A 26,858-nucleotide genomic window follows, 5' to 3' on the forward strand; every position below is an offset into this window, starting at 1 on the left:
GGGAGGGAGGCCTTGGAAGTGTTACATATTTGTGTTTTGTGTTTGTTTGCTTTTGGTCTGCATACATATACTTTGTTTTGGAAAAGGCAGAAAGGGGAATGAGGGGGGAGCGGTAGCACGCCCGGAGGGGCTTTGGCAGCCCCCAGCCCTGGTGACTGACTCCGCCTCCCCCTGCAGTACGGAATGCTCCTGTACCAGAGCTACAGGGTTCCCCAGCAGAGGAAAGCCTTGCTGTCCTCCTTCTCCACTCCGGTGGTAAGTACAGCCGTGTCCTTCCACAGCCAGGCCCCGCTCAGCTGCCACATCCACACGTGCGGTGGACGTCTCGTCTCGGACGAGGTTGCCAGGAGAAGCTCCGGGGCGAGCTCTGCCTCAGACAAGCAGCATGTCCCACAACATCCCGTGTCCCAGGGGCTGGCTTTGTGGTCTCACCAGTGGGACTGCCAGGAGCGAACTCCTGTGCCATCCCCGCCCCACCACGCAGTCCCCTCCAGGCAGGTCAGGTTGATGCCCAGAATGGTCCCCAGCGGCCTGGGCTCCAGCCAGGGGCCGTGGTCCCTTCATTTCCGCCCTGAGATCCATGGGTGCGGTGACCGTGATGCTTGAGTCCTTCGCTGCCGAGAGTTGAGAGAGCGTAGTGAGCCCTCCTGGTCCTCAGGACATACTTGGCTTCGCAAAGGTGCAGAAACGCTCATCGTCTGCAGTGTGATCTCAAAGGTCCTTCGTGTCTGTTCCTAGGACACTGTGCCACATTGTGACACAGAGAGAGGCCACATGTTTCCCTGAACTGCCCTAGCTGAGGGAAGGATGTGGATGCCGGTGGGGACTGGGCTCAGCCGTGGAATCTCCGTTTCTCTGATGCCCAGTAGTATCGGCTAGGGACCTGAGATGGACCATGCGGTCCACACCCCGCAGGCACCAGCGGCCTCACCAGCAGCTTTTGAATACCGAGAGGGAACTGGAACATTTCTTATTCTTCTTAAGAGAACCCCTAACTGGTTTTAGCTCGAGGGCCCTTTCATTGCTGAATTTTCAGCAGACCTTCAGAGAGTTGGGAGGTGGGAGGGGCTCTCCCATCACCCTTTTCCTAGCCATTCCCCTGAGTGCTGCTGTCGCCTGGTGCCCTGCCCTTCAAGACCCTGTGGCCTTATCTTTCCAGCGCAGTGTCTCTGAGAACTCTCTCGTGGCGATGGATTTTTCTGGACAAACAGGAAGAGTGATTGAGAACCCAGCTGAAGCTCAGAGCGCAGCCCTTGAGGAAGGACATGCCTGGAGGGTGAGCCGCGGCCCCTCCAGGACAGGCCCCAGTGCGGGTGGCATGCCAGCACAGGGCTTCTCCAGGAGAATGGCTCTGTGGGGCTGGCAAGGGGGTGAGGTACTAGGGAGGGAAGGTGGCAGCGAGTTCTCCACTGCCGGGCTCCTCACGTTCTTAGCACCCGGCCATCCCCACTCTCCTGTCCCCTGGGTTCCCCAGGAAGGAACAGGGGAGGAGCAGAGCCCTCTGGCCTCTTGGCTCATGCACCAAATGGCTCCTGCTGAGTTGCTGTCAGGCATCTGTGGAGAGCACGGAGCCCGTGCCTCATGGCTGGACCACTGACTGGCCCCGCAGTCTTGAATGTCCTCTTCACTCTGAGGTCCAGTTCCTACTGTCCACGCAGAAGACAGTCACCCAAATTCCAAGCTTGCCTGAGTATTAACGACAATGTACAAAACAGGAGCCCACAACGCTGGCTCAGACGCCATTCCCCTAACTTCAGTTCCGAGGGTGCCCCCAGCCCAGCTCTCTGACGAGCAGTGTTCAGACCCCCCCCCCAGAGTGCGAGACGAGCTCGTGCTCTTCTGCTGAGATTTATCACCCTCCCCGACACCCTCTGTGTGGGAGATGAGTCTTCGCCTCGGTAGTGGGTCCAACAACAACGCGGATGCTTCCCTTTCCGTTTTTGACAGCTGTAAGCTCTTGTTCTCCACGGGGTGGCTTTCACTCCAAGGTCCAGGGCCCTGCCCCTCCCCCCAGGCCAGGCTTCCCACCCCAGGTGTGTGCACAGGTGCTTGCAGGTCCGTCTGTCTGCTGACGCGTGCTAACGTGGCATTTCTTTTGCAGAAGCGGAGCACCCGGATGAATGTGCTGGGTAGCCAAAGCCCCCTGCACCCATCGACCCTCAGTACAGGTAAACACCGCATGTCGGCCTGACCTTTTGTACGTAAAGAGACTAACCCGTGTGCCCCAGAGCTGCAGCAGGGAGTGGGGCCCTGCGGGGCCGAGGCAGCCGTGCTGGGGTAGCCGTCTGTCCGCGGCCGCCCACCCTCCTCTCCCCCCCACAGTGATCCACCGGACACAGCAGTGGTTTCACGGCAGGATCTCCCGGGAGGAGTCGCACAGGATCATCAAACAGCAGGGCCTGGTGGATGGGTAAGGACGTCTGCCCGTGGGAGCTGGCACCCGCTGAGCTTTGTTGTGCGTTGTGTGGCATGTGGTCTGCTCAGCTCCCCAGAGCATCCGGGACGGTGAGAGCCTCACAAAAGAGGAGAAAACGTGCTCAGAGGTAGGAGTGTTGCATGGGGGTCACCCACCAGTAAGTGTCAGAAGAGCGCTCGCCATCCATTTCTGTTCATACTCATCTGTTGTCATCGTCTGTCTGCTTGTTGAAACTACGCAGACAGAGAACACTAGCTAGCTATTTTTAATTAATAAGGCCATGGACAAATGGGGGGGAAAAACATGTTTGCTTGCACCTGTTGATTTGTGCATTAAATCAGTCAGCTTTTGCTGAGAACAAACATCCCCAAACCTTAGGGGCTTAAAAGAACAAAGTATGTCATTTGTCATGATTGGAGTCTGTCGAGTGTCTCTTGTCACGTGGGCCAGCTCAGTGGGGGCTGAGATGGCTTCACTCACATGTCTGGTGACCAGTGTTGACTGGTAGCCGTAATGACGGGGGGACTGGATACGTTTCCAGCAGCCGTCACTGAACTTGCCTGGTTCCATGTGTCAGCACAGTGTATAAGACCCTTGTTTTCCATTATTCCTTCATCAGTTCTTAGCTGAAATTCTTTCCCTTGCCATATATTTGGTTTCCAGGAAACTGTAGCTAAATACTTGATTTCCCCTTAATTGTCAATTTTCAGAATCGTGACTTAGTGTTCTATCTTCTAGTAGTGACAAATGAGGTGATTTTTTGTTTGTTCGTTTTTTAAACTATTATTATAAACTTAGATTCTTATGTGGTTGATTTGTTTCAAGCAAAAAAACGCATTATTCTTGATGCTCAATATGTCCTCTCTTTGGCCAGTGGGATCTCTTTCAAGTCGGCCCCTGGGTTCTTTCGACCCAACACTTAATAGTTTCATTTCATCGGTGACAAGGTACGTTTGGCTCCCATGACACATTTTTCCTAATTCTTTCTCATGGAAAATGGTGTCTGGAGACCATAATCTGTAGGTCTTTTCCATGGACAAAGCTCGGACGTGTGCTTTTCTAAACTGAAAAATAAATTATGGGTTCACATTGAAATTGCCAATTCAAATTGAAGTTTGCAGGGTCTTTAGTTTTTTTATTTTATTGCATCTCTCTTCTCTTATTCTGAAAATCTTACTAACAACATTAACTTACTTGTCTTACCCCACTCTGTACTTACTTGCTTTATCCCATCTAGCATCTCGAAAATACTAATACTATATTTCTTCCATAAGACTCCTGGATTCACATTTTTCCGCAGTCCTTTTAATGCTTAAGGAATGTTAAAAGACCAAGCTCAAAGTCATTCTCTGGGGTTCTACAACCAAACTGCTATGTAGGCAGGTTCGTTTAATTCCTTTCTGATTTTTTGTAAGTGGATCTGATTTTTCTCTTTGGCTCAATGGTGATTTTTAAGTGTTTGAAAACATTTCTGTGGTTCCAGAGTCAAAACTATAAAACAAGGCACTTTCTCTGTTGGTTGTGCCCTGCTCCCCACCCCACGGTAGGTGGCCATTTTTATCAGTGTTCGTTTATCCTTCTGTTGTTTCTTTTCTAAAAGATAGGCGAAACCTATTTGTTTTCTTATTCTGCCCTCCTTGTCCTGGGTCCTGAGCGTTGGCTGCCCAGGGCTGGGGACAGGTCGGCTCATGGCGTATCCATGGCTTCCAGGTGCACCTTATGGCTCCATCATTTCATAGTTTTGCTGCTCTCTCTCTGCTGGGAGTCCTTAGACGTGGGAGTGTCAAGTGAAAGGGCTCCACTGCTGAGTGACCTAGGGAATTTGCTTAACTGCTCTGCACCGCTTCCCCACCGTAAAAGGAGGGTAGTAGCAGCGTCGCTGTGATGGCAGAGTGAGTTAATATGTGAGCTGTGACACTGACCGCCGTCTGCCCCTGGCACCGGCAGCTCTGCTGTGCTGATACTCTGATTGCTTTTAGCTGCTGGTGCAGGAGCTCGGTTCTTCCGTGAGTGCACGGGCGCACACTCGTAAGAGCTCCCCACACCTGACTCCAGGTCTCCACAAAGGTGGGGACTGACCTGTATCTCACCACTTTGCTTCTGTGTCGCTCAGCGACTTCTTTCCCTGGTGGGACCCCTTGGTGTGCGTGGTCCCCCCAGTGCAGCTCTCAGAAATCCTGGATTCTGGGTTTGCCAGTTGTGATCGTGTTCTCCAGCTGCTGTGGACATCGTGCTGTAGTGCAGGACACTGACCATGTGACAGCCACTGTCTTCACAGACCCTGTGGGAGAGGTGTTATTCCACCCTTTGCGGGTGATGGAACCCAGTCATGCAGCTCGTACGCAGCCATCCCACAGCACTCGTGGCTCCTTGGTCCCTGTACACGGCTGCAGGCTCCTCCAAAGCAGCCGTCATTCCAGATATAAAACCCTGAGGCGTGACCGCGAAACCCAAGCCTTTGGGGCCACTGGCGTCTGTATTTCCTGGGGTCGTGCCCCCAAACTTCAGGGCAGACAGGGCGGCGTCTGTGTCTGCTCCTCTGTCAGGAAGTTAATTAAAGGGACAGGTGAGAAAGGGACAGCCCCAGCTTTTCCTCTGGGATGCCCTAGAGTCCTGCACTCCCCTGGGTTTCCAGTAATGATGGCAAATTTAGAGTGAAATGACTGAGAAAAGCAAGTGGGCTGTTGAGGCAGGAGGCACCTGGCACGGCTCTGCCCGGGAGAGGAACTGGACCTTGCCTTCCTCTTGCCGAGGAGCACACACCACCTGCAGGCCTTGTGTCATAGCACCGTACTTCCAGGCGCCCAGTGAACCCTGGAATTCTGGTTGGGGTCTCGAAAGTGTATTTACGTGCTCTGAAGTAAAGGGGTTGTATTGTCAGGGAAGACTGGAAAACCCAGAGGCCCTTGGGAGTCATGGTGAACATTCCCATTTTAAAGGCTCTGAGAAGTCCTGTAGTAAAATAAAACTTTTACCTTTTTAGCACAGGATTTTCTAGCCTTGTTTAACTGCACTTCATTTTAACGTTATAGTGTAGAAAGTGATGATGTAGCTGAATACTGCAGTTTGGTTTCTAATACCTTTAAAGTATGTTTCTACTCAGGCCATTTCGTCATCGTTGGATTAGGGCCTTGGGACTTTTCCTTTCTAATGTACAGCTGTTTATCTCACCAGCTGATTCCCAGATTTGTTCATGTAAAAGCAATGATTTATGCTTCTTTGTGCTATTTTAACATTTTAAATAGTTCAAAATAATTTCAAATTGCAAGAGTAATATAATGAATTCCTATGTGCCATTTACCCAGTTACCCTAACGGTGAATATTATAGCACATTCGCTTTGTCATACTCTCTTTCCGTTTCTCTCTCTCCTTTCGTTTTGTCTGAACCGTGTGGGAATAAGTAGTGGATGATGCCCCTTTATTCTGAATTATTTCAGTATGAAATTTCTAAAACAAGGTCTTCTCTTATTTCCCCGCAACACCGATATAAAAATCAGGGGGTTAACGTCAATGCAGGCCATCGTCGAATGCACACACTGAGTCACTTTTTAGCAACAGTCCTAGTTAAGTTTCTTATGCAAGAGAAAAGAACTTCGTAATCCTAAATCCTCTCATAGGCCGGCATGTCTCCTGAGTCTTCCATTGACACTTGTTATGAGTAGAAGCCAGTCATTCTAGAATGTGCTGCGGCTCGGCTGAGTCTCTTTGCTCCTGGTTCAGTTTCAGTGTTGCATTTTGGCAGAAGAGCCCGGAAGTGCGGCTGAGACATTGTCACTGCTTCCCGTCAGGACAGGTTGTCTCAGTCCCCATGGTGTTGACTTGAATACTCGATGAAGATTGTATTGACTGGTTTTTCTAGTGTAAAGTCACTATTTTCCCCTCTGTAATAAATAAGTACTAGGGGGTAGATGCTTTGAGACTATGAACATATTCTGTTTGTCATCAGATTTCATCTGCTGGTTGTTGCATCCATGGTAGTCTGTGGTGACGGCCGGACAGTGGTTCTCTGACCCATATTCCTTCTCTGTGTATTTAGCAGGCCCTCTGCTCTCCGGAAGAGCTATTCCTTCTCCCCTATTAACTTACTTGCTCATTTATTTACAATACCAGTGTGGGCTCACGATTCTTTTCTATTCCATGGATTATGATCCATTCCTTCTGGCATTTACTTTGATGCCCAGGTTTGGCCAAGCTGCCTCCTGGGTCATCATTCTTTTAGCACTTCCTTACTCTTTGAACAAAATGTTTCAGCTTCATCTTGCACGTTCACTGCCTTAGTCATAGAATCCACAGTGTTCCCAAGGAGCCCTGGTTCCTTTCACTGAAGAGTGACATTCAGAAACCACAGTCTGGGTGCGAAGGGTGCTGTTGCTGCTACAGGCTACTCGGATGCTGAGGTGTCCTGAGGCGTCATGGCGACAGGCAGAGCAGGGAAGTGTGTGTGCGTGCAGGTGTGTGTGTGTGCGTGCAGGTGTGTGTGTGTGCGTGTGTGAATGTATGTGCGTGTGTGTGTGTGTGTGTGTGTGTGCGCATGTGCAGATTTATAAACATCAACTCTGGATTTTTAAAATTAACGATCAACTGATTATTTTCTATTCTCCAGGCTTTTCCTCCTCCGTGACAGCCAGAGTAATCCAAAGGCATTTGTACTCACACTGTGTCATCACCAGAAGATTAAAAATTTTCAGATCTTACCTGTAAGTATTGATTTTTTCATACTAATCCTCTTTTTTTTTTTGCTTTCTGGTGTTATTCTTAATGCCATTTTCAAGTTACAGACTAACCAGACTGTAGATCATTAATTATCATACAGTTCCAAGCTCACAGGTGAGAGACTTTAGAGAGTTTCTTGAGAAGTTTGTTCTGTGAACGTGAACAGTGTTTCCCAGGAAGTTATACTGAGAAGGGCGGTCTAGTCCCAGCTGCCGCGGAAGCGGCACCTGATGGCAGGAGCAAGGTGAGGTCAACTGAGTCTACCTTTGAACAATTCCAAAACCTAGAGGAGAACCGTGAGTGGGGAGCCCGGTGCCAGGAGCCCAGGTAGGTACGGTACGGTAGGCTTGACTGTTGGCCACTTGAACTGAGGAAGCGTCTGATTTGTGCTGGTGTGCTCAGAGGTGATTCGAGAAGGCTGTAGAGACTCGTGTTCACGGCCCCCTCTCCCCCCAGAGACTCGTTACCTCGCTCCTTCCAGTGGGTCCTTGGGTCACAAAACTGATTCTACCTTTGAACAATTCCAAAAACATAATTATCGAATATGTTAGTCAACACCACCTTTTTCACAAATCACAGTTAGGTTTGTCAGATACAACCTAACTCTCTCCTTGACGTTCCCCAGTTCAGATTCTTGTTCATGATTTGGGCGTCATGTAGGAGACAGGTGTCCAGGCCTCCAGGAATTCCCAGTTTAGTTGCAGAAAAGATATACAACATGAATACCAAACGTTTTACATAATGAATTGGTACTCACAACTTTCGTGAACTATTTCCGGTGGAACCCAAACCCAGGAAGTTTTCTGCCAAAAGAGGGTAGTGAGATATTGTCCTCTCAGTCACTCTGTCCATTACAAGTAAACCTCTGAGAGGCCTTGAGGTCACTGAATGTGTGCTTCACTGGTGGGACCTGGGGGTTTTCAAGCTGCTTTGAGCCTGGGACCTCAGAGTAGCCGTCCTAAGAACCACAGTGGCAGGAAGTGTGAACTGGAGAAGCTTGTGGCCATTCTTGGTTAGTGTTGTCAGCTGGGCACAAGCAGCCTGCTAAGCATCTGCTGTGTGTAGCCTCTTCCCACTGGGTTCTGATGCCCTTATTTTACAGATGAGAAAGGGACAGAGTCTGGGTTTGAGCCCAGTCTTCCTAGATTCCACAAAAGATACGTAAACCTGAGAACTGTTACTTGAGAGAAAGTGCTTCATTCACAGTCCTTTTTGTTTTCACTGCATTGTATTATAGACACAGATGTTACTCTCTTTGCCTAAAATATAGGACGAATTGAAAAAATACTTTAGAGCAGGCAGAATATGTAATGCCGTTCTCCCCTATAACCCGAGTCCTCGAATTAGCAGGGGGACAGTAAGTTGATACTTACAGCAACAGGGTTGCAGCTCTGTGTGTGAACAAAGACGCCTGGGTGTGTGTGTGGCTCCAGCAGTGTTTGTGGTGTTCAGAAGTGGTTCTAAGTTTGTTAATGGACTGAGGTTTGAAGCTAACTTCCTCCATGGTAACATGCAGTGTGGCTTTCCTATGTGCACTGTGTTATAGTCATTGAACTTAAAATTTGCTGAGTTAAAACTGATCTTGACCATTGAACAACATGGGTTTGAACTACACGCGTCCCCTTGTGTGTGGATTTTTTGTCCATAAATACTGTAAATGTATTTTCCCTGCTTACGATGTTCTTAATAACATTTTATTTTCTCTAGCTTACTTTATTTTAAGAAAACAGTATGTAATATAACATACAAAATCCATGTTAATCAACTGTTATGTTAAGTCATTAAATTTTGGGGGGAGTCAAAATTTATATGTGGATTTTCAACTTTCTGGGGTTCGGTGTCCCTAAGGCCCCGCATTATTTAAGGGTCAACTATATAGTTCTTTCTGGGAAATATTGTGCAGCTCCTCCATTTCAGTAAAAATAGTTACCAAATAATCCAGCATCTGGGAAAGTTGCTTTTCCTACATGATCTTAATTAATCTTTTACAGCAAATCCAACATTTGCTTCATAATGAACAAAGTGAATATCAGGGCGTGAAGCAGCTTCCCCTCCCCAAGGTCCTATAAGAAGGACCCAGGGTGTGTTGTGTGGACGGTGCCCACAGGTTACCTGGTCAACCTCACTCTCCCACATAGGGCGTGCTGTGTGGATGGATACTCACAGGTTAACTGGTCAACCTCACTCTCCCCCATAGGGTGTGCTGTGTGGATGGATACTCACAGGTTACCTGGTCAACCTCACTCTCTTTTGTGGGGTATGATGTATAAATGGATGCCCACAGGTTAACTGGTCAACCTCGGCCTCAAAACAGGCGAGCTGAGAAGAACTTAGAGCTTTTTCCTATGACCACATCAGGGAACAGGGGAGCCAGCTGTGGCCAGCGGACCTTAGGGACTTGGTAGCTCCCAGCCCCAACACCCCTCTCCCAACCTTCTGCCCTGACCCTTTCTAGCTCGCCTTGCTGACCCATGTGCTTGGTGTAGGAACCGAACCACGGGCAGCTGGAGCAGCCGCTGACCATGGGCCCTCTTCCGCCCCCTGAGGTATGTCTCTAACCTGGTGAGTGTTCTTGTGTCTCTTAGTATGAGGACGATGGGCAGATGTTCTTCAGCCTTGACGACGGGAACACCAGATTCTCTGACCTGATCCAGCTCGTTGACTTCTACCAGCTGAACAAAGGAGTCCTGCCGTGCAAACTCAAGCACCACTGCATCCGCGTGGCCTTGTGACCTCAGATTTCGTCTTGACTAACGATGGGAGGAAGTTGACACTGGAACGAATACAAGTGTCTGCGTTGTCAAGAATACACATGACTCCGTACCTTGGGAGCGAGATCAGTTCCTTCGGTGCCAACCAACCAAGATTGATTAGTTTGTTGGACTTGGCAATGATTTGCTGCTGCGGATCCAAGAGGATCCCTCTTTCTGCGCCGGCCAAATCGGGGGTGGGGGGTGGGGCACGGAAGAGCAAGCGTAAATTTGAAGATAAACTGGAATGATCATCTTGGCTGGGCCACGTGGGAACCAGAGCGAAGTAATTGGAAATGAACTCTTGCCCTGGAATAATCTTGACAATTAAAACCGACATGTTTACTTTTTTGTATCGATCACTTTTTGCACTCCTTGGTCTTCAAGGTCGGATTTGGCCTCTGGTGGAGGGGATGTGGCTTTTTGGTGCCTACAAGATGGAAAGACAGTTTTGAATGGGCCGACGTCAGAGATGGAGCACGGGCCCCCAAATGATTCCAGAGGGTGGTCCCGCCTTCTGCAGGTCACCACAGGTGGATTCAGCTTCCAAATAACAAACACCCTCACCCTTCCCAGTATACTTGAAAAGCATTTTTTTAAAATGAAAGGTGTCACCCGTGGTCGGCATTTGGCATGTTTTGTGGACCAGTCAGACAGCCCTGGTCTGTCAATCACTTCTCTATGCACAGGTGTCCATGCTCATGTTATTAGCATGTCGTGTCTTCCACAGTTCAGGAGACTTGCTGTGTTTGGAAAACTCACCGTTCCACACATGGCAAGGCTGAGTGGCCGCTCCTCCAGTTGGAGGCAGGCCAGCCTTTGTGAGACACACCTGGTACCCAGCAGTGGATGCCATGCCTCACTGTCCGCCTGGGGTGCTTTCAGCCTGTTCTAGAATGATCACTGCCTTCCCTACTGCAGTGGCATGAGTCCTTTCATGGCTGTTCTCCCTCGGGGATTGAAGGACCTAATGAGAAAATGGCGCCTGCGTGGCTTCCTGCAGTGGCCCGTGGGTTTCCATGCTGACAAAGATGGAAACATTGAAAGGGACGCATTTAGAGGTCTGTCCTTGATGACCTCCGTCCTGCTGAGACCCTCGGAAGCCAGCGGCACGAGGCAGCTGGAGGCTTCTCAGCTGCTTGTACCTCAGCAGTTTGGATGTTGAGGAGTTTCTGTCAACACAACACTGCTTCCCCCGCCGGAAGCCAAGTCAGACGGTGGTTGAGCTTTTCCTCAGCCCCAGTGCCCTGTCCCCCAAGCTGAGTTACCAGGTGTGAGCATGGCCCTGACTTTTCCTCTGGTCTCTGACAAGCATCCCGACTCTGTGGTGAAAAGTGATTTTCAGTCCCGAGATAGCGGCTCTCACCCTTGACTGACCCCTCTGAATGTTGTGCCACTGGCCTGTCCCCTGCCGACCTCACAGTGCTCCCCAGAAACACACATACACACAGTTCAGACAGACCCAACGGGCTTCGGTGACGCAGACCTGCTGTCAGTCAGTCTGTGGTTTAGAAACACTGTATTTCAGTTTACAGGCCACACTCTAATCGTTTCCCACGAAAGGTGTACTTATGCAAATGAAGAATTTTCAGTCAAACATGTTTTTAACCCAAACGCTCAATTGAACGCGTTTTCCTCCTATTATCGCCAGCTCATTGTTCACACCATTGACGTCAAGTCTTGCCTGGCAGCGTGCACGCTGCTCCTAAACTTCACTGAGGGGACTGACTCTTTAGTGATACTGTTACACAGTTTTCTCGTCACTGGTTGGATGTAAAATCTTTAAAAGTCATACAAAACAAAACTCCACGATTTCCCCTTCTGTTTACATAGACCAGTGTCCACCAGTGACATAAGACTCTCACACCCCCTCCGATAGACCGCTAGTGTCTGCAGTATTTCATATTTATAAATATGCATTTTATTTAAAAGGAGACCAGAAGCTTGACTCTGACTCAGTTTTGTATGTAGCTGGTATGACATAGTCTTTTGGACCTTCCCGGCCACAGTGAATTTTTGGCGAGTGTAGCCTTCGCACAGTACCCTGCTCGCCCCATACCGGGTGCCCGGGAATGCCTCCTGCAGCCAGCCAGTCCCCCAGGAGGCAGGCGTCCGGCCCCGCCAGCCCGGGGCTGAAGGACATTCGACTCGTATTTTTGTATTTAAAATGACATGAATGTAAACGGGGCAGCTCAGGGTCGTTCTGCAGCCTGTTGACTCTTCCTGTCTGCCTGTGATTTTTGTTTCATAATGAAAACTCCATGTAGCAACCTGGACTAAGTTGAGAAGGAAACCGCCAGATGCTTCGGGCGTTCGGGTTTCCTAGACCTCTGTTACCTTACGTGTTAGACTTCCAGAACATTTTATTGTTTGCTAAACCTTGAAGAAATACGTGCCTCAGTCTAGAAGTTTTGTCTTCTCTTTTCTGCACTCAATGCCTGACAGTTTGGCCAATCGGTGCACCTTTCGGGGGAGGGACTTGCTCTTGGCAGGTGGGGAAGTCATGGCACAAGCCTCAGTTACCAGAAAGTGGCCTGACATGTAAACATTTTCAGGGAACGCAGAAGGTGTTCACTCAAGAGACAAAACCTTTGTTCCATGCGCTTTGCTCCTCTCTGTGTATAGCTCTTCGGCTCATGAACCTAATTGTAAACTTTCAGGTATTTTTGTACAAATAAGGGACTGATGTTCTGTTTTCTTGTAATTCAAAATAAACATTAATACAGCGTTCTTCATTTTCTGTCGTGTGGAGTGTCTGTTTTTGTATGTTGATGCGCTCCGACTGATCAGCCACTAAAAGCCTTTGACAGTTATTTAGAATATTAACAATGGGCTTTTCTGCACCAGTTAAAAACAAGTTAGAAAGGAGGTGATGTGTGATGGGCATGCGTGCTTGGCCCTGCCAAGAGGCTGGGGTCTCCTATGAGCCACCAGGCTGGGTGGGCTCCGTGTGGGTGCTGGGACCATGGCAGCGGGCCTCTTCCTGCAGCCCACACCTCAGTGCTTCTGAGGTAGTCAGGTCTCCACTCAGGTTTGTCAAACACCTCAAGAAACCCAGAAAAGTTCACATTTGACAAGCCCCATGGCCTATTTTATACTGCGGTGGGACAAAGTGGCAAGAACCTGGTTTTTCTAATCGAGCACGGAATTGGCAGAAAGATGAAGAGAATGGATGCCTTGTGTCTCTGGTTCCCCATGACCTCACATGGGGGACCCTGATATACCACTGACCGCCCCACCCCCCCCAGGCAGGCAGGGTCTGAATATATGGTCACGAGCCAGCCGCGTCCACTGGCTGGAGCACACCAGTGACATTTTGAACTCTCTTGTCACTTGTTTTCAGAATCTGAGTCCTTGCTTTCTGATAGCCTGCCTTAGAAGGCAGGCCACTCTTAGGGGAGAATAATAATGAGAGAGAGAGAGAGAGAGAGAGAGAGAGAGAGAGAGAGAGAGAGCGCATATGGTGGGGCTGGTGTGTAACTGTAGGGTGTGTGTGGTGTGTCCAGGGTGTGGGAGGGGGGTGTGAGTGCCAGGTGGGGGGCACGTGGTGGGGTGCAGAGAGCCAGGCTGCACAGGTGCACTGACGTCAGAGCGGTAGCTGTGTGGCAGTGTAAGGTGTCATGACAAGGAACAGCCTGCCATTTTCACCCTTCCAGAGCCCAGGGTGGGGGAGGAATTGCTGGGCCAGGGTCTGAGATGTAGGCTGTGCTGGTCCCTCCAAAGAAGATGATGCAAGCGTCACACTGGTAAGCGGGATTTCTTCCGGGATCACATTTTTAAATTGGTTTTTAAAATATGTTTTGGGTAATTCATAAAATTATAAGAAGGGATTTTTTAAATACTAAAAGCATTAGCCTGTTACATCTAAAAAGTAAAGTACCCTAGAACTGGGTTTTAGAATGAGAGCGTGAACTCAGTGTTGTCTGTCCTCATCTTGGAAGTTGTACATTGACAAGAGTCCCCTTCGTCTTTCTGCCCTTTCTGGTGACTAGACAAGACAGGTCTTGCCACTTTCACTGTCCACTGCAGTAGAAAACAATGCCATTGGCCTTGTCACTGTGATCTGGGGCGTAACGAAGTCACGGGGTGAGCAATGCTCAACTAGGAAACATGTGACAATATCAGACATTTTTGGTGTCACAGCGGAAGGCTGCTAGATTCCAGGCGCTGCCAGGCACCCACCAGATGCTACTGGGCATCTGCTGATGACTGGCCTGGGCCTGGCGGGCTGGCGTCTGCACCTGTGCCAGACACAACCCTCGAATGTCCCTTCGCTGAGGCACAGCCCTGTCTTTCCTGGTCCTGCTCCAGGTAAGAGCTGTCTCCTTCCTTCACCAACAACGCTCCTTAGAAAGTGGTTGGTGTTCTCAGTGCCTCTTGTTTTTTAACATCCTGTTACCTCAGCAGTGTTTCCACTGTGCCCGGATGGTTGCGTCCCCTTCCCTTGCACACTGCATCTCCACTTAACAGAACCCCACTCCCCAACAAAAGTGTTCCAAGTCCTCGTGGGCCGGGGCAACTTAACGGCGCCTGCCTGAGGATAAGTGAGGCCCCCCCCACCCCCACAGTGAAGTCGGGGTGTCTGCCAGTCACAGCACGGAGGGATCTTCAAGCTTCATTCAGTTGGAAATATGTTCTGTGGAAAAGCTCCATGGCCTAACGAAAGCCCCCAGGATGTACATGTCATATCAACAAGGTCCAAAGCAGACACGGGAACGCAACGCTGTCCATGATTTATTGCTTCTGAGCCCACAGCTGCCTGCTGCCGGCTGCTGTACCTCTAGAGGCGTGTGGGCTGTCCCTGGTCACCAGAGCGCACCCTGTCCTTTATGAGGGTGTCTGCCCCGCGGGGATGACGCTGCTGCCCTCTCCTGTGTGTCAGTCCCACGCCCTATGGGATTTTTCTGGGGTTACTAACAAAACACACTACTTGCCCTTCAATCCTTGTCTCAGGGTCAGCTTTGAAGGGGACGCAAACTAAGATCAGGACACACTGGAGCCAGACAACACTATTCGGGGTGGAAAGGCTTTCTCGCAGAGGCCACCCCCACAGCCCCAGGCGGCAGCATGCGCTTCCAACTCTAGTCTCGGGAGGATTTTTTCATCTTTATTAAACTTATTGGGGTGACCTTGGTTAGTAAAATTATACAGGTTTCAACTGTACATTTCTATAATATGTCAGGAGGGTGTGTTAATGTCGGAACAAAGGATTTCACAGTTCCTCTTGAAAAAGAAATCTGTGAAAGGAGCAAGGATTTTTCTTTCTTTCTTTTTTTTTTTTTTTAAAAAAAAACTGGTAGGGGAACTGGCATCCTCCCACGTGTCCCAGTGCGTGGTAAAGCGGTGATGGCTTAAGCACTGCACGGACATTCACGGACAATTCACTAGAACTTCAACAACGGGCTCAAGAGTCAGGTTAGGAGACAAGGACCCTTTTCCAAAACTAGTGATGGGAGAATCAGCTCACTATTTGGGGGAGCTGGGTCAGCGATTAGAGAGCTCTACCCTGTGCCTTACCCCAAAATAATTCCCAGGTGGAGTGAAGAGCTAAAAGATCAAAGCACCACAAGGAAACGGGTAAATACATATGCCTTCTGAGTAGAGCAGCACTTCGCAAACCTGGCACCAAACAGCCCGGAAGCATGGAGTCAGGATTCAGAGATGGGAGCATATAAACGGGGAGAACTCGGAACATCCAGGAACAGAAATCACAGTCAACGTGGGGAAGGGTACTGAGTGTGATGAAATGTGGTTCTATTATTAAGTGGGAAAAAGAGGTTGCAAATGGCATGTACAGTTTTATCTCCAGCTTGTGAACACGTGTGCACTCCTGGAAAAAGTCTCACAAGCTCTCCCGGTGTTTACAGCAGCTCTCTCTCAGAGGTAGGATTGTGAGTGTAAGTTTTCATTTTTGCTCTCCGAACGTTCTTTCATATTTCCCCAAGGAACGTACGTTCGTTTTGGAAACGCTTTTAGGTGGTTTCTTTCCAGAGAGCTAACGTGCCTTGTGCACACTGGAGAAGGCCATGCACGTGTGTGCGTGGGGATGAGTAGCATGTCCCCTGGTTAAACTAGGAACTACAGCGAAAGAACGGTGTCACGCAAAGGAAGAGCTGGCTGGCATGGCAGCATGAAGGAACCGGCCAGGGGTGTGTGTTGGCAGGAACATTCCAACAGGAAAGTGGATGCCCTCAGATCATACAACTAAGACTGGGCCCATCTCAACAATCATCTCCCACTACCACTCAAATGCCTCTGTAGGTTTGACTCCTGGGAGAGAAACTGTTGATCAACGTGACATTACAATTCTTTTTGTAAATTTCAAAATGGTGTGCCCTGTTCTCTCTTTCTTCAGCCTGTGACAAATGGCCCTGGTCACAGCCACTGTCCTCCTTGCCTTGTACCTGGTCCGTTAGTGAACTTGTGGAACACAGCCTCACATTCACTCTGCTCTTTGTCCTGCTGAGCCCCAAGTTTGGAACACCTGCAGGTTTGCCAGAAAGACCAGCCCTGCGTCCCTGCAGACTTCTCTTGTGCAATCCTGTGTGGCTGTCTCAGCCCTGCCTTAAGCTCAAATATAATTCTGTCCACTTTTGTTTCTCTAGAAGTTTGTGAAAATCCCATCCGGAGTCCTGTTTCACACATCTTAGCTCTCCTCCCACTGTGTTTGGGGACAGAGAGCTGGGACGTTGCAGCTCAGTTTGAGGGCTGCCCCAAAGTCAGGCGGCCCTCGGCCAGGCAGCCTTCCCACAGGGCAGGGCTGTCCTAATGGGGCTGAAAAGTGGGAATAGGGGCTGCTGGGGAAAATGTAGGATTTTGGCGACTGGCCAATCTAGCGGTAAGAAAGAGCCAAGATGCCAGGGCTGTACATGAAACTAGGGCTCTGCAGCATGAGTGTCCCAAGTTCCCCAGACACGTGCCGCTCCCCCCAGGTTTCTGGCGGCGTCCTCGACCTATAGCACCATCAGAAATTAATGCTTAACCAGCATAAGGGGCTGAGCGTGCAAGGGCGGGGGAACTTGAGCTGAAACTGCAAGGAAAGCAGCCTGCCTGAGCACTGACCCCCAACTGCTTCTCCTCCAAGCTTCCTCAATCCCCAAAGCCGGAGGATCTCATAAAGCAGAGCAGCCCGCAAGGAATTACAATTCCCAGCAAGTAAGTCTCCGGTTTTACAGTTAATCAGATTATTATTGTTGAAATGGCAACTCTGGTACCTTGACCTCTGATGCCATAGTAGTGAAGGTCTGCTTAAAGGTTAACTCACTTGAGGGCGGGAGGTTGTTATTGGTCCTCAATGCTGTCTGTCATGCTGCAGGCTGGCAGAGCTGCAGGAACAGCTCTGAGTATCACACACAGTCACTGGTGTGGCCCCTGTCTGACAAGGTAGGTGCGGGAGTGATCGCATGACTGTCTCTCATTAGCACAGGGGGCAGACCTGCACTCTGCTTCTCTCACCACTTTCCACCAAGGCGGTTTGGGCACATGGTTCTCCTGCCTCTGTTTCTTCCTCTGCAAAATGGGGATCTTAATATTATAGCACCGGGAGGATTAAATAACGTAATGTTTGGAACATATCGGGCACGTGGGAGATGGTTAATAAATATTAACACGTCCCTTATCTTCTTTGGTTACTAAGAAGAAAGATCACGTTTTCTCATGTTTATGTGACATTTCTGACAAATGCTTGTGTTTCTATTGAGGCATCTTTTTCTTATTGAAAAGGTGTTTTTATATGATTATCTAACCCATAGTTAGCAACATGCGTTTTAAATACCTTCCCCCACTTGGTACTTTGTCTTTCTAGTTTCTACAGTTTGAAGAACAGATCTTAACAGTCACGCAGGCAAATGTGTCTGTCTTTTATGGTTAGCTGATTTAGTGGGTCGTTTAAGAAATCCTGCCCCTCCAAGGTCATAGAAATATACTTCTCTGTTGTCCTGAAAAGTTTGCCCTTCAGTTAAGGATTTACTCTACCAGGAATGTATTTTTGTATGTGGAGTGAGAAACAGTTCAATTTCATTTTTTCCCACCTGTTGACCAGTTGTCCCAGCACCATTTCATAGTCCATTTTTCTCTGTTGATCTGCTTCTCCACAGATGTCACTTTTTCTTTTTTGTGTGTTTTTTTTTTTTTCCCCTGGGTTCCCTATTCTGTTTCGTTGGTCAGGCGCCTATCCTTGCAGCAGAAACATTTCATTTTTACAGCTTCATCTGTCTTGATAAGTGTGGAGCAAGGCTCCCTGTAACATTCCTTTTCTAAGAATATGCTGACCATTTTTAGACTTTTGCTTTGCCAGGTATATTTTGGAGCCAGGTATACATGTGTTTGGAGTTTGATTTAGAAAGTTATTGAATCTGTTCATCAGGTTGAGGAAAAGATATTTACAACATTAGGAGTTTCTATCACCAACGGGCGGTATTGTCACGTATTTGGGTCCTCAGTGTCTTCCCATGAGCTTTTATGGGTTTCTTCATACAGGCCTTGCACGTGTTTGGTTAGGTTTTGTTCGGGTCCGTCCCACTGGCCAGCCCATCACGTGGGTCCTCTTGTCGTTGGTGCTGTGGGCGGGGCAGCGCTGGCCCACGGGTGCCCTCACGGGTGGCGGGCGCAGCTCACGCCCGGAGTTCGGAGCCCGACGTCGGTTTCACCCTGTGCAAGTCTTGACCTCCGCTTCCGCTTTCCCTTCCTACCTGAAATCTGAAGCCTGTCTACTGTCTCTGCTCTTGCCCACTCCAAGCCCCGGCTGACCCAGGGAAGCCGGAAGGCTCTCACACACTCGCTCTGCTGCTCCGCTTCAGGATTCCCATGGCTTCTCTTTCCGTTGGAGCCTAGTCCAGGCCCCGCCTGCTGCAGCCTCCGCTCCGGGCTGTGCCCGCCACCCCCGCCCAGCGCCTGGCACAGGGGCTTCTCTCTCTGTGTATTCTTTCGTGATCTGCCTGCCATCCTGCATTGGGACACCAGTAGACCCAGCCACTCACGGCAGGAGGACAGGCTGGCCTGCCAGTGAGGAGTGTGGGTGATGCCCGCTCAGCCACATGTTAGCTGTGTGACCTTGGGCAAATGTCTTAACCTCTCTGTGCCTCTGTCGCCTCGTCTGTAAAATGTGGATACTGATAATATCTACCTTGTAAGGTACTTGTGAGGGATTGAATGATGTAAATATGCCAATAATAGAAACTTCATAAATGCCAGATGTTACTAGTGACTCTTTGTGAGATGGAAGAGTTCACACTCTTCTCAGCCCCTGGTCCAGAGGTCAGTGCTGGATGTCAGCCTAGCACCACCCTGTACCCCCTACCTGCGTGGCCTCCATGTATCATCCAGGGTTTACCAAGGGCCTGTGCTGGGCCGAGCTGTGTGCTGGGAGGGGCTTCCCTGCAGTGGGCAATGGCCCACGTCTCCTGCTAGAGCCCTGCACACGTGCCCCCTGCGGAGCTGGGTCCTGTCCCCACACACGCACACAGTCGCAGGGCCTAATCGCCTTGCTGCTCTGATGTCCATGCCCAGCCCCCATCCCCTGTGGAGGCGGTGTGTCAGCCTGGTCCCTGGACAGCCAGCCCACCTGCTAAGAAGCAGCCCTGCCCTGGAGGCCACCTTCCCTGGCCCATCAGCCCCCACACGTCTCCACCACATGCGCTCTGTGAAGAGGTGCTACATAACTAAACCCAGGGTGGGTGGCTTTCTAGGTGGAGTTCCTGGCTCCTGACACAGGCCCTGAGAGTGTGTATCTGTGTGGGGGGAGTATGTGTGTATGTGTGTGCATGCATGTGTGTGTGGTGTGTGCATGTGTGTGTGGTGTGTGCATTGTGTGGTGTGTGCATGTGTGTGTGGTGTGTGCATGCATGCGTGTGTGTGTGCATGCATGTGTGTGCGTGCATGCATGTGTGGTGTGTGCATGCATGCATGTGTGTGCATGCATGCGTGTGTGTGTGTGTGTGTGGAGGGAGCAGAGGAGCCCACCTGCCTGGCCTGGCCTGAGTGAGGTCGCCTAGGCCCCCTTTCCAGGTCCACAGGGCTTTGGGCTCCCCTTAAGAGAAAGGAACCACGCCCTCCTGCACTGATGAGCCCACCCAGGCAGTGGAGGAGGAAGAGAGCCCGCAGCACAGTTGGAAGAAATTTGTGCTTTGAATGCTGGTAGTTCAGGGGTAATGGAACGGCTTTGAATCAGATGAACCTGGGTTCAAATCCTCGCCGACATCTGCTTCTTTCTCCGATTTGGATTTGGAATGAGGAGCTTAAGGGGCATGGCACACTGAGCCTCCATCCCTCCTAGTGTGGGGTCCCAGTAGTGCCAGGAGAGAGGGTGGGGGGCTGGCCCAGCCCAGGTCCCAATGCTGTCGCAGAGCCAGAGATCCGGGCTGCCCAGGTCCAGCCCGGCTCCTCATCACCCTGGAACAGAGCCGGGGAGCCTGGGTTGCTCAGAGGTTGCCCAGGGTCTCCGGGAGAACTAGCTGAGTTCTGGGTTCTTCACAGTGAGCTGGAACACAGGGTGCCGTTCCCTTGGCCTCTTGCCCCCCGCCCCCACCCCCAAGCCCTTGCAGGTTCTGCTGTCCCCTAGGTCCTGCTCTGCCCTTCCCAGCCATTCTCTCCTGGGTTGGGGGTGGAGCGGGAGGCGACTGGAGGGGGCGACGCTGCCGGCAAACAAGCCACTGGCTCTGATTGGCTTGGGGGAGGCGGACACTCTGTCTACATAAATGGCAGTCGCATCCTCTGTGCCTTTAACTGTCACCGGGAGAGGAGAGAGAGGGAGGACAGAGCACAAGGAAATCCTGGCTGCTTGTGAGTATGCTCTTTGTCCTCAAAGCCTGGGACCAGACTGGAGAGCCCGCTCCTGGGGCCATGACCCTGGGTTTGGGGACTGCAGGCTGGGTTGATTTCCACGCAGGGACTTGGCATCCAGCTGAGGGCAGGTGGGGGTGCTCTAGGAACTTGGTGAGGAAACAGGTGCCAACCTGAGTCTACTGCTTTTCGTGTGTCATCTCTGAGGGACAAGCAGGAAGACTTGGAAACTTGTGATGGTTTTTAGCCCGTGTTCTCTGAGCCTTGATAAGATGTAACTGAGTGGGAATTGTTTTCCAGATGGTTCACGATGCATCTAGAGCCCACAGGGCGAGGCGATGGGTGGAAGGAGAGGGCTGAGCCAGTTAGACACGCCCGGCTCCTGCTCTCAGCTGTGGAGGGGAGAGAGCCGGACGGCCTCATACAGCCTGGTTGTGAAGGACCGGGCAGGTGGGCATCATGGAACACTTGTTAATAAGCAAGTAAATTGCAGTTCGGAAAGCAGGAGCAGCTGGAAAATGCTGTGAGTAGTCCTTGTGCCCCAATACTGTGTTTCCCTGAAAATAAGACCGGGTCTTATATTAATTTTTGCTCCAAAAGATGCATTAGGGCTTCTGTTCAGGCGATGTCATCCTGAAAAATCATGCTAGGGCTTGTCCAGTTAGATCTTATTTTCGGGGAAACACAGTATCTTGTTTTCTCCAGTTTCCAAGGGAAATCGCAGCAGCTGGCCTGGGTTTTTCCCTTGATCCCATCTCTCTCTTAAACGCTGCTCACAGCTGATTGCTCATTCACATCAGTGTTTTCCTCCTAAAGGGAACTGAAAGCAAACGTGACAGTTGCAGTCTAAAAGCCCCCCTCTTTCTGCTTAGGGGTGACCCATAAGGTCCTGGCAAGGATAGCAGACATCCTGGAACAATTTGGATCTAGGCAAGATGGGGAATGTCTGCATGTTTTTGAAAGAGACAAAATTGTGTCACTCACTGTCGCCTCTTTCCTTCCCCTGTCTGGGCACACAGCCAGGTTAGTTAAAATAGCAAAAATAAGACAAATCCACTTTACACCTCCACTGATTCAAAGAAATAGTGGGCAGTATACTTACATATGCTTTCCCCTCTTCAAGATGACTTTCTGAAGGTTTCCCGGCTCCTCTTGGAAACTCCACTGGAGTCTGGTGGAAAGTGTGGGAATGGCTGTAGGAGGGTTAGACCCCCACGGCGTTTTAGAAGGGTGGTCCTGAGCTTTCTGTGGGTGCTCACGGGGTCCCTGGAGGAGGATGCTGAGGGCCCGTGTGGACAGTGGATTGGACACGGCTCCGAGAACAACTCCCATTCCGTTATGTTCTCCATTGGCTTTGGGGGCCCCTGTAAGCGGCGGGCGTTGGGGCCCGGGCCAGAGGGAAGCCTTCTGGTCCCGAGACTTGACAGAGCCACATATGGAAGCATTGTGAGCTGTGTGGGCTTACACAGCCCCTGCCTTCCTGAGCCTGTCACCTCATTTCTAGGGTGGGATCGCATTGCTCTTCGCAGAGCTGTTGTGAAGATTGAGACTGGTGGTAAAGTGCTTACATGGGTGCCCTGTGTGCAGTAGCTACTCAGTATTTGTCCCTTTGGAACGGGTGTGGGACAGCAGAACTTGGTCAGCCTCTGCCCGTTTCTGTTTCCTGGGGATCAGCCCAGCTGGGGCTCACTGCTCCCCTGGGGCACCTCCTCTGTGTGTGGTGACAGGGCAGGACCCTGAGTACCCTCTGGTGGCAGGCAGTGACCCCCCCAGCCCAGGCCGGAGGGCACAGGCCATGTGAGGACATAGGCAGAAGACAGCACAGGTGTGTGTGGGGTGGGGGCGGCGGAGGTGGTACAATCACAGATGCCCACGCTCACTGCTCCGTGACCAGCTGTGTGGCCTTGGCCAGGCACTAGCCCCTGTGAACCTTGGTAGCCGGCAGTAACAACACTCCCCGGCAAGATTGTTGAGAGTGTTAAGTGAGGTAAGTCCTACAGAGCTGAGCAGGAGGTTGGGAAATACTGATTCGTTTGGCTTGCTGGGCTGTAGGGTGTGACAAGGGCCAGTGTGCTCTCAGGCTTTGACTTGGGGGATGGGAGGGGTGTAAATGCAGGCTTCTCAGCCACGCTGGTGAAAGGCCAGCACCCGTGCCCAGAGAGTAGTGAAAAGTCCACAGTGAATCGAGGAGTCAGTATTTCCCACTGAACCGATTTGTGAAAACATGGAGACTCCCCGAAGGGTGTGCCAAAGCACAATGAATGGACTCCCAGCGACAAGTGTCATAACAGGCGATAAATCAGCCAGAGCCACAGATGTTGCAGCTGTGATGAAAAGAATCAGCCAACTAGAACGTAATTTAATAGACTCGAGTCTATAGAAAAGGCAGATGGTTGTGACCTTTTGTGAACTAGTAATGTGACTTCAAGAGAATAAGAGAAAGGGAGGAAAGAATGCAGGAAAAAATAAAGGGGGGAAATGGTAACGCGGAGGAGGGGTCTTCCCACGGAAGAAGAATTTCTTCTGGAAGAACACTAAAATGGAAACAGAAGGAATATTAAAACTAAAATTACTGGGCAGTGATTCCATGAACTTTTTAGAACAGCGAACAAGAAAGAAAATGATACAATTTGAATGATTTTAAATTTAATTTTTAAAATTTAATTAATTTCAAGGTAAAGTATGAATGAACGATAGAAGCTAGTGGAGATGGGGTCATGTCTACCATGCCTGACAGTGGGTGACGTTTATATCACTTTAGTTTTTGTAGAAAGAAATTGGGCAACAGGCAAAAGAACTGAGAAATGCACCCTCATCATTTCATTGGGGAGTTAATATGGTTGAGAGACAAATGTAATATGGAAACAAAGCCACGAGCACCCTGATGCCGTGGCCCTGCCATTGTCCTCCTAACCGTGCCGCCATCCCCAATAGCCACCAGCTGACAAACCAAGTGGGAGGTGGTGGTGTCCCAGGGACACCGGGACATCTGGGCTCGGCAGTTTCCATAAGGATAAATGTGAGCACTGTGCTAATATAATTCTGCATATTGCAATTATGCATGTAATGTAATTATGCACATTGTAATTAGACACATGGGAGAAGGAAATGGAGAAAGGGTCCCAAGTCACGTGCTTATCCTGAAGACAACTGTTTGAATTGCCTGAAATCAGGAGTAGATTGGAATAATATCAACAAGTTTCACGTTGCTGACTTTTTTTTCCTTTTGAAATTGCAAAAGTTATGAATTTTTTCAATCGCTTTACATTATATCACAATATGATTACAGGGGTGTGAGTGGAAAGCATAGTGTTTTTCTATGGGAGTACAAGCGAAAATCATGACATAATTTCTTAATGGCTCCTTTCCACAGAGAATTGTCGGCCGGGAAAATACTTAGGTGGGGCTTGTATGATAAGTGGGGAATGAATAACAGATGGTGGCACGAGGTCCATTCCTTCCCCGTCCGAGGAGCCGGGCTTTCCCCTGAAGCTTCATCTGTGCCCGTCTCTCTCACATGACCCTGGTGTCCTGTCAGTGCCAGATGAGCCGATGGCTCTGGAGAAGAGGCTTCTGCCTCTCCCCCAACATCAGTGACAATGCACGCTGGAGTCAGACAGCGTTACAGTCCAGGGTGCCCTCTGCCCGCAGCATCTCGCAGCCCCATGCACCAGGGCGGGAACTGAGGCTGAGGCTGGGAGAGGTCACGACGTGGGCTGACAGCCAGGGCTCACACCCGTTTACCCGGGACCAGATCTGCTGTTCTTTGTATGCCCGGTGGCCACTAAGAGGAAGCACAACCTGTGAGACTGAGTGTGGCAGGGAACCGTCCAATCCGGGCCGGGCTGGCCAGGCAGGAGCAGGCTTCCTGGATGCCCAGCACTGACCGGGTGGGAGACCCTGTGCGTCTGCTCCAGCCTCTGCTGTTCTCTCCTGTGGACAGCAAACTCCGCTGAGATGCTGACGTGGCATGAAGAGCGGAGAGAGGACTTACACGCTGGGAGCACCAACCGTAGGAATGGTCCTGTGTCCTGTTTAGAATTCTGTGTGGTGCTTCGTATGGTGGCCATTGGGCAGGTTGAAGAAGCAGTGTCAGACAGGTCCTCTGGCTCCACCATGGGCACACCTTCAGCCAAGAGCTGTCACAGGCCCACTGTCTTCTGGTTTGTCAGTAACATGGAGACAGGGGAGCTGTCCCATGCCCAGTGTGGCCTCCAGGGCGTACTCAGGAAATCGTTACTGGAGGATCAAGGAGAAACTGGTTTTCTGAGTTTCTCATCTTGAGGTTTAGTCCTGCTTTTTACAGGGTTTGTCGCCCATAGTCTGGCCAAAACTGCCGGGCACGCCCTGCATCTGTGCTGGAGTACACTGCCACCAGGAGATGCCAAGCAGTGGTCAGGGTGTGGGGTCCTGCGGTGGCCCTGACCTTGCTAGCCAGCTGTGCACTCTTGGTCCGGTTGCTCAGTCTCTCTGTGCCTCAGCCTTCTTGCCTGTTGAAGGCCGTGATGAAGGTCCTGACAATGTCATCATGAAGATAAAATAAGGACACACAGGCACAGCTTGCCATAGTACTTGGCTCATGTAACTTCATGTAAGTGTTAACCCGTTTCTAAACCTATGAGAGGATCCCTATTTCAACAAGAATGCCCCAATTTACAAAACGTACTTGCGTGAGGGGAAGAGCATGGTAGGGGATGTGGGTGAGGTCCCTGCTTCATTACTGGGAGCACCATTTGGGGACTTTGGCCTGCAGGACAGAGTGGTTGGCAGGAAACACGGCTTCTGCCTCAGCTTCCCTACCGACTAGCTTCATGCTTGGGAAACAGCCCCAGAGCAAAACTGCAGGATTTCCACTGTGTGAACAGATGGGTCTGAGGGCCATGGAAGAGAAATGGGAGTGAAAGCATGTTTCATGCAAGGGGAGGAAGGAGCTGGTTCTCTACAATCACAGCATGAGGTTCATTTGCTCAGCTTAGTAAATTTATGTTTACTTAAAAAAGCAATAGACTTACTTAGAGCAATTTTGGGTTTACAGAAAGAAAAGTGGAGCAGGAAGCACAGAGTTCCCACGTAACCCTGCTCCTCCACATGCCGTTTCTCCTGTAGAGGTGAAAACGTGTGACGACACCACCGCAGTGTCAGGCGCTTAACACGTAACCCCGGTGACTCCTCCCCACAGCACTTTGCGGAAAGCACGTCACACACACTCGTTTTCACAGAGGCTGAGAGGGGGCCGCAGGAAGCTTGAAGATGTGCCACAGCAACATGGTAGGGGGGATAGGGGCCCCGTGACCCCGTTGGGGGTGGCCCAGGCATCTCATGGGCTTGATGTGAGCGTCCATTGCTTCACAGTCTCTGACAAACATGCGAAGCCCTATGAAGTCCTAAATAATGACATTAGCTACAGTCTTCAGTGTTTTGAGGCCAGTGAACAGTTGTTCGTACCATTGGAAACTTCTCATTGTTAGACGCTTCCTGATGGTCTTAGCTGTAAGCTTGAGTCCTGCTGGGTTTATTTATGCTCCTGTATGCACAGAGGAAAATACTCATCAAGAAACCAGTTGATTCAGGGGAAAAGCAGTCAAATTAGTTCTGTGCTGGATTGATACGTCTGTGCTCCAGGGAAAAAAAGAAAGACAAAGCCCCCCAGTCCCAGAAGCACACGTGTTTTTTGAGTCATGATTTATGGTTCATTTTTCCTGGAATAGTGTAAAACGAACGTAAACACTTTCTTTTTTATCAAGACAGAAAACGAAAGCCAGGAAAGGCTGAACGCGGTCTGCAGGGCCCCAGGGTTGAAGCGAGACCGTGACTGAGTGCACCAATAGGCAGAACCACGGACAGACTCAGTGCCTCTGTGGCCCCCCCTTCCCAGAGGGCACTCAAATGGTGGACTTGGCTGGTCCTGTGCATTTTGGGTGTGTGTCACCACAAAAGATCTGCATCAAGGTCCCACACGCTCAATGCCACCCCCACGGCCAATGAAACATCAAGGGCCTGGTTGGGTTCTGGCCAATCACTGTGGTGGGAGTTAGATTCTAGTGGTCCAGGAAGGGGAGTGTTTCCAACTCAGACCTCAGGGACTCCTTAAGGAGAGGGAAGTCCAAGTTCGAGTTGAAAGCCAAAGGCCTAGTTGGTGCTGGGCCTGGAAGGCCAGAGGCTGAGCATGAACTGTACTTGAGAGGCCTGGGTGGGGGAG

General features: G+C 50.3%; 2 protein-coding genes across 6 annotated transcripts in view; both read left to right on the forward strand.

Moving 5' to 3' along the window:
• The window catches only part of GRB10 (growth factor receptor bound protein 10), a 127,098-nt gene extending 114,483 nt beyond the window's left edge, over positions 1-12,615 (forward strand). For all 3 annotated transcript variants that reach the window (XM_074341041.1, XM_074341040.1, XM_074341042.1), the window contains 6 exons: positions 178-255; positions 1,160-1,276; positions 2,102-2,168; positions 2,323-2,410; positions 7,021-7,114; positions 9,716-12,615. In XM_074341041.1, the coding sequence (XP_074197142.1) occupies positions 178-255; positions 1,160-1,276; positions 2,102-2,168; positions 2,323-2,410; positions 7,021-7,114; positions 9,716-9,862 (591 nt within the window). In that variant the 3' untranslated portion in view covers positions 9,863-12,615. The remainder of the gene's footprint in view (positions 1-177; positions 256-1,159; positions 1,277-2,101; positions 2,169-2,322; positions 2,411-7,020; positions 7,115-9,715) is intronic.
• Positions 12,616-16,882: 4,267 nt separating this feature from the next.
• Positions 16,883-26,858, forward strand: part of DDC (dopa decarboxylase) — a 52,671-nt gene continuing 42,695 nt past the window's right edge. Inside the window, exon 1 of one of the 3 annotated variants that reach the window (XM_074341055.1) lies at positions 16,883-17,035. The gene's annotated coding sequence lies outside the window, so the exon portion shown is untranslated. Of the gene's footprint in view, positions 17,036-17,157; positions 17,264-20,511; positions 20,660-26,858 lie in introns of those variants that run through there. The other 2 variants (XM_074341056.1, XM_074341057.1) reach the window with 2 other exon arrangements.

This window comes from Rhinolophus sinicus, linkage group LG09 (assembly GCF_036562045.2).
Source record: "Rhinolophus sinicus isolate RSC01 linkage group LG09, ASM3656204v1, whole genome shotgun sequence".
Taxonomy (NCBI): Eukaryota; Metazoa; Chordata; class Mammalia; order Chiroptera; family Rhinolophidae; genus Rhinolophus; species Rhinolophus sinicus.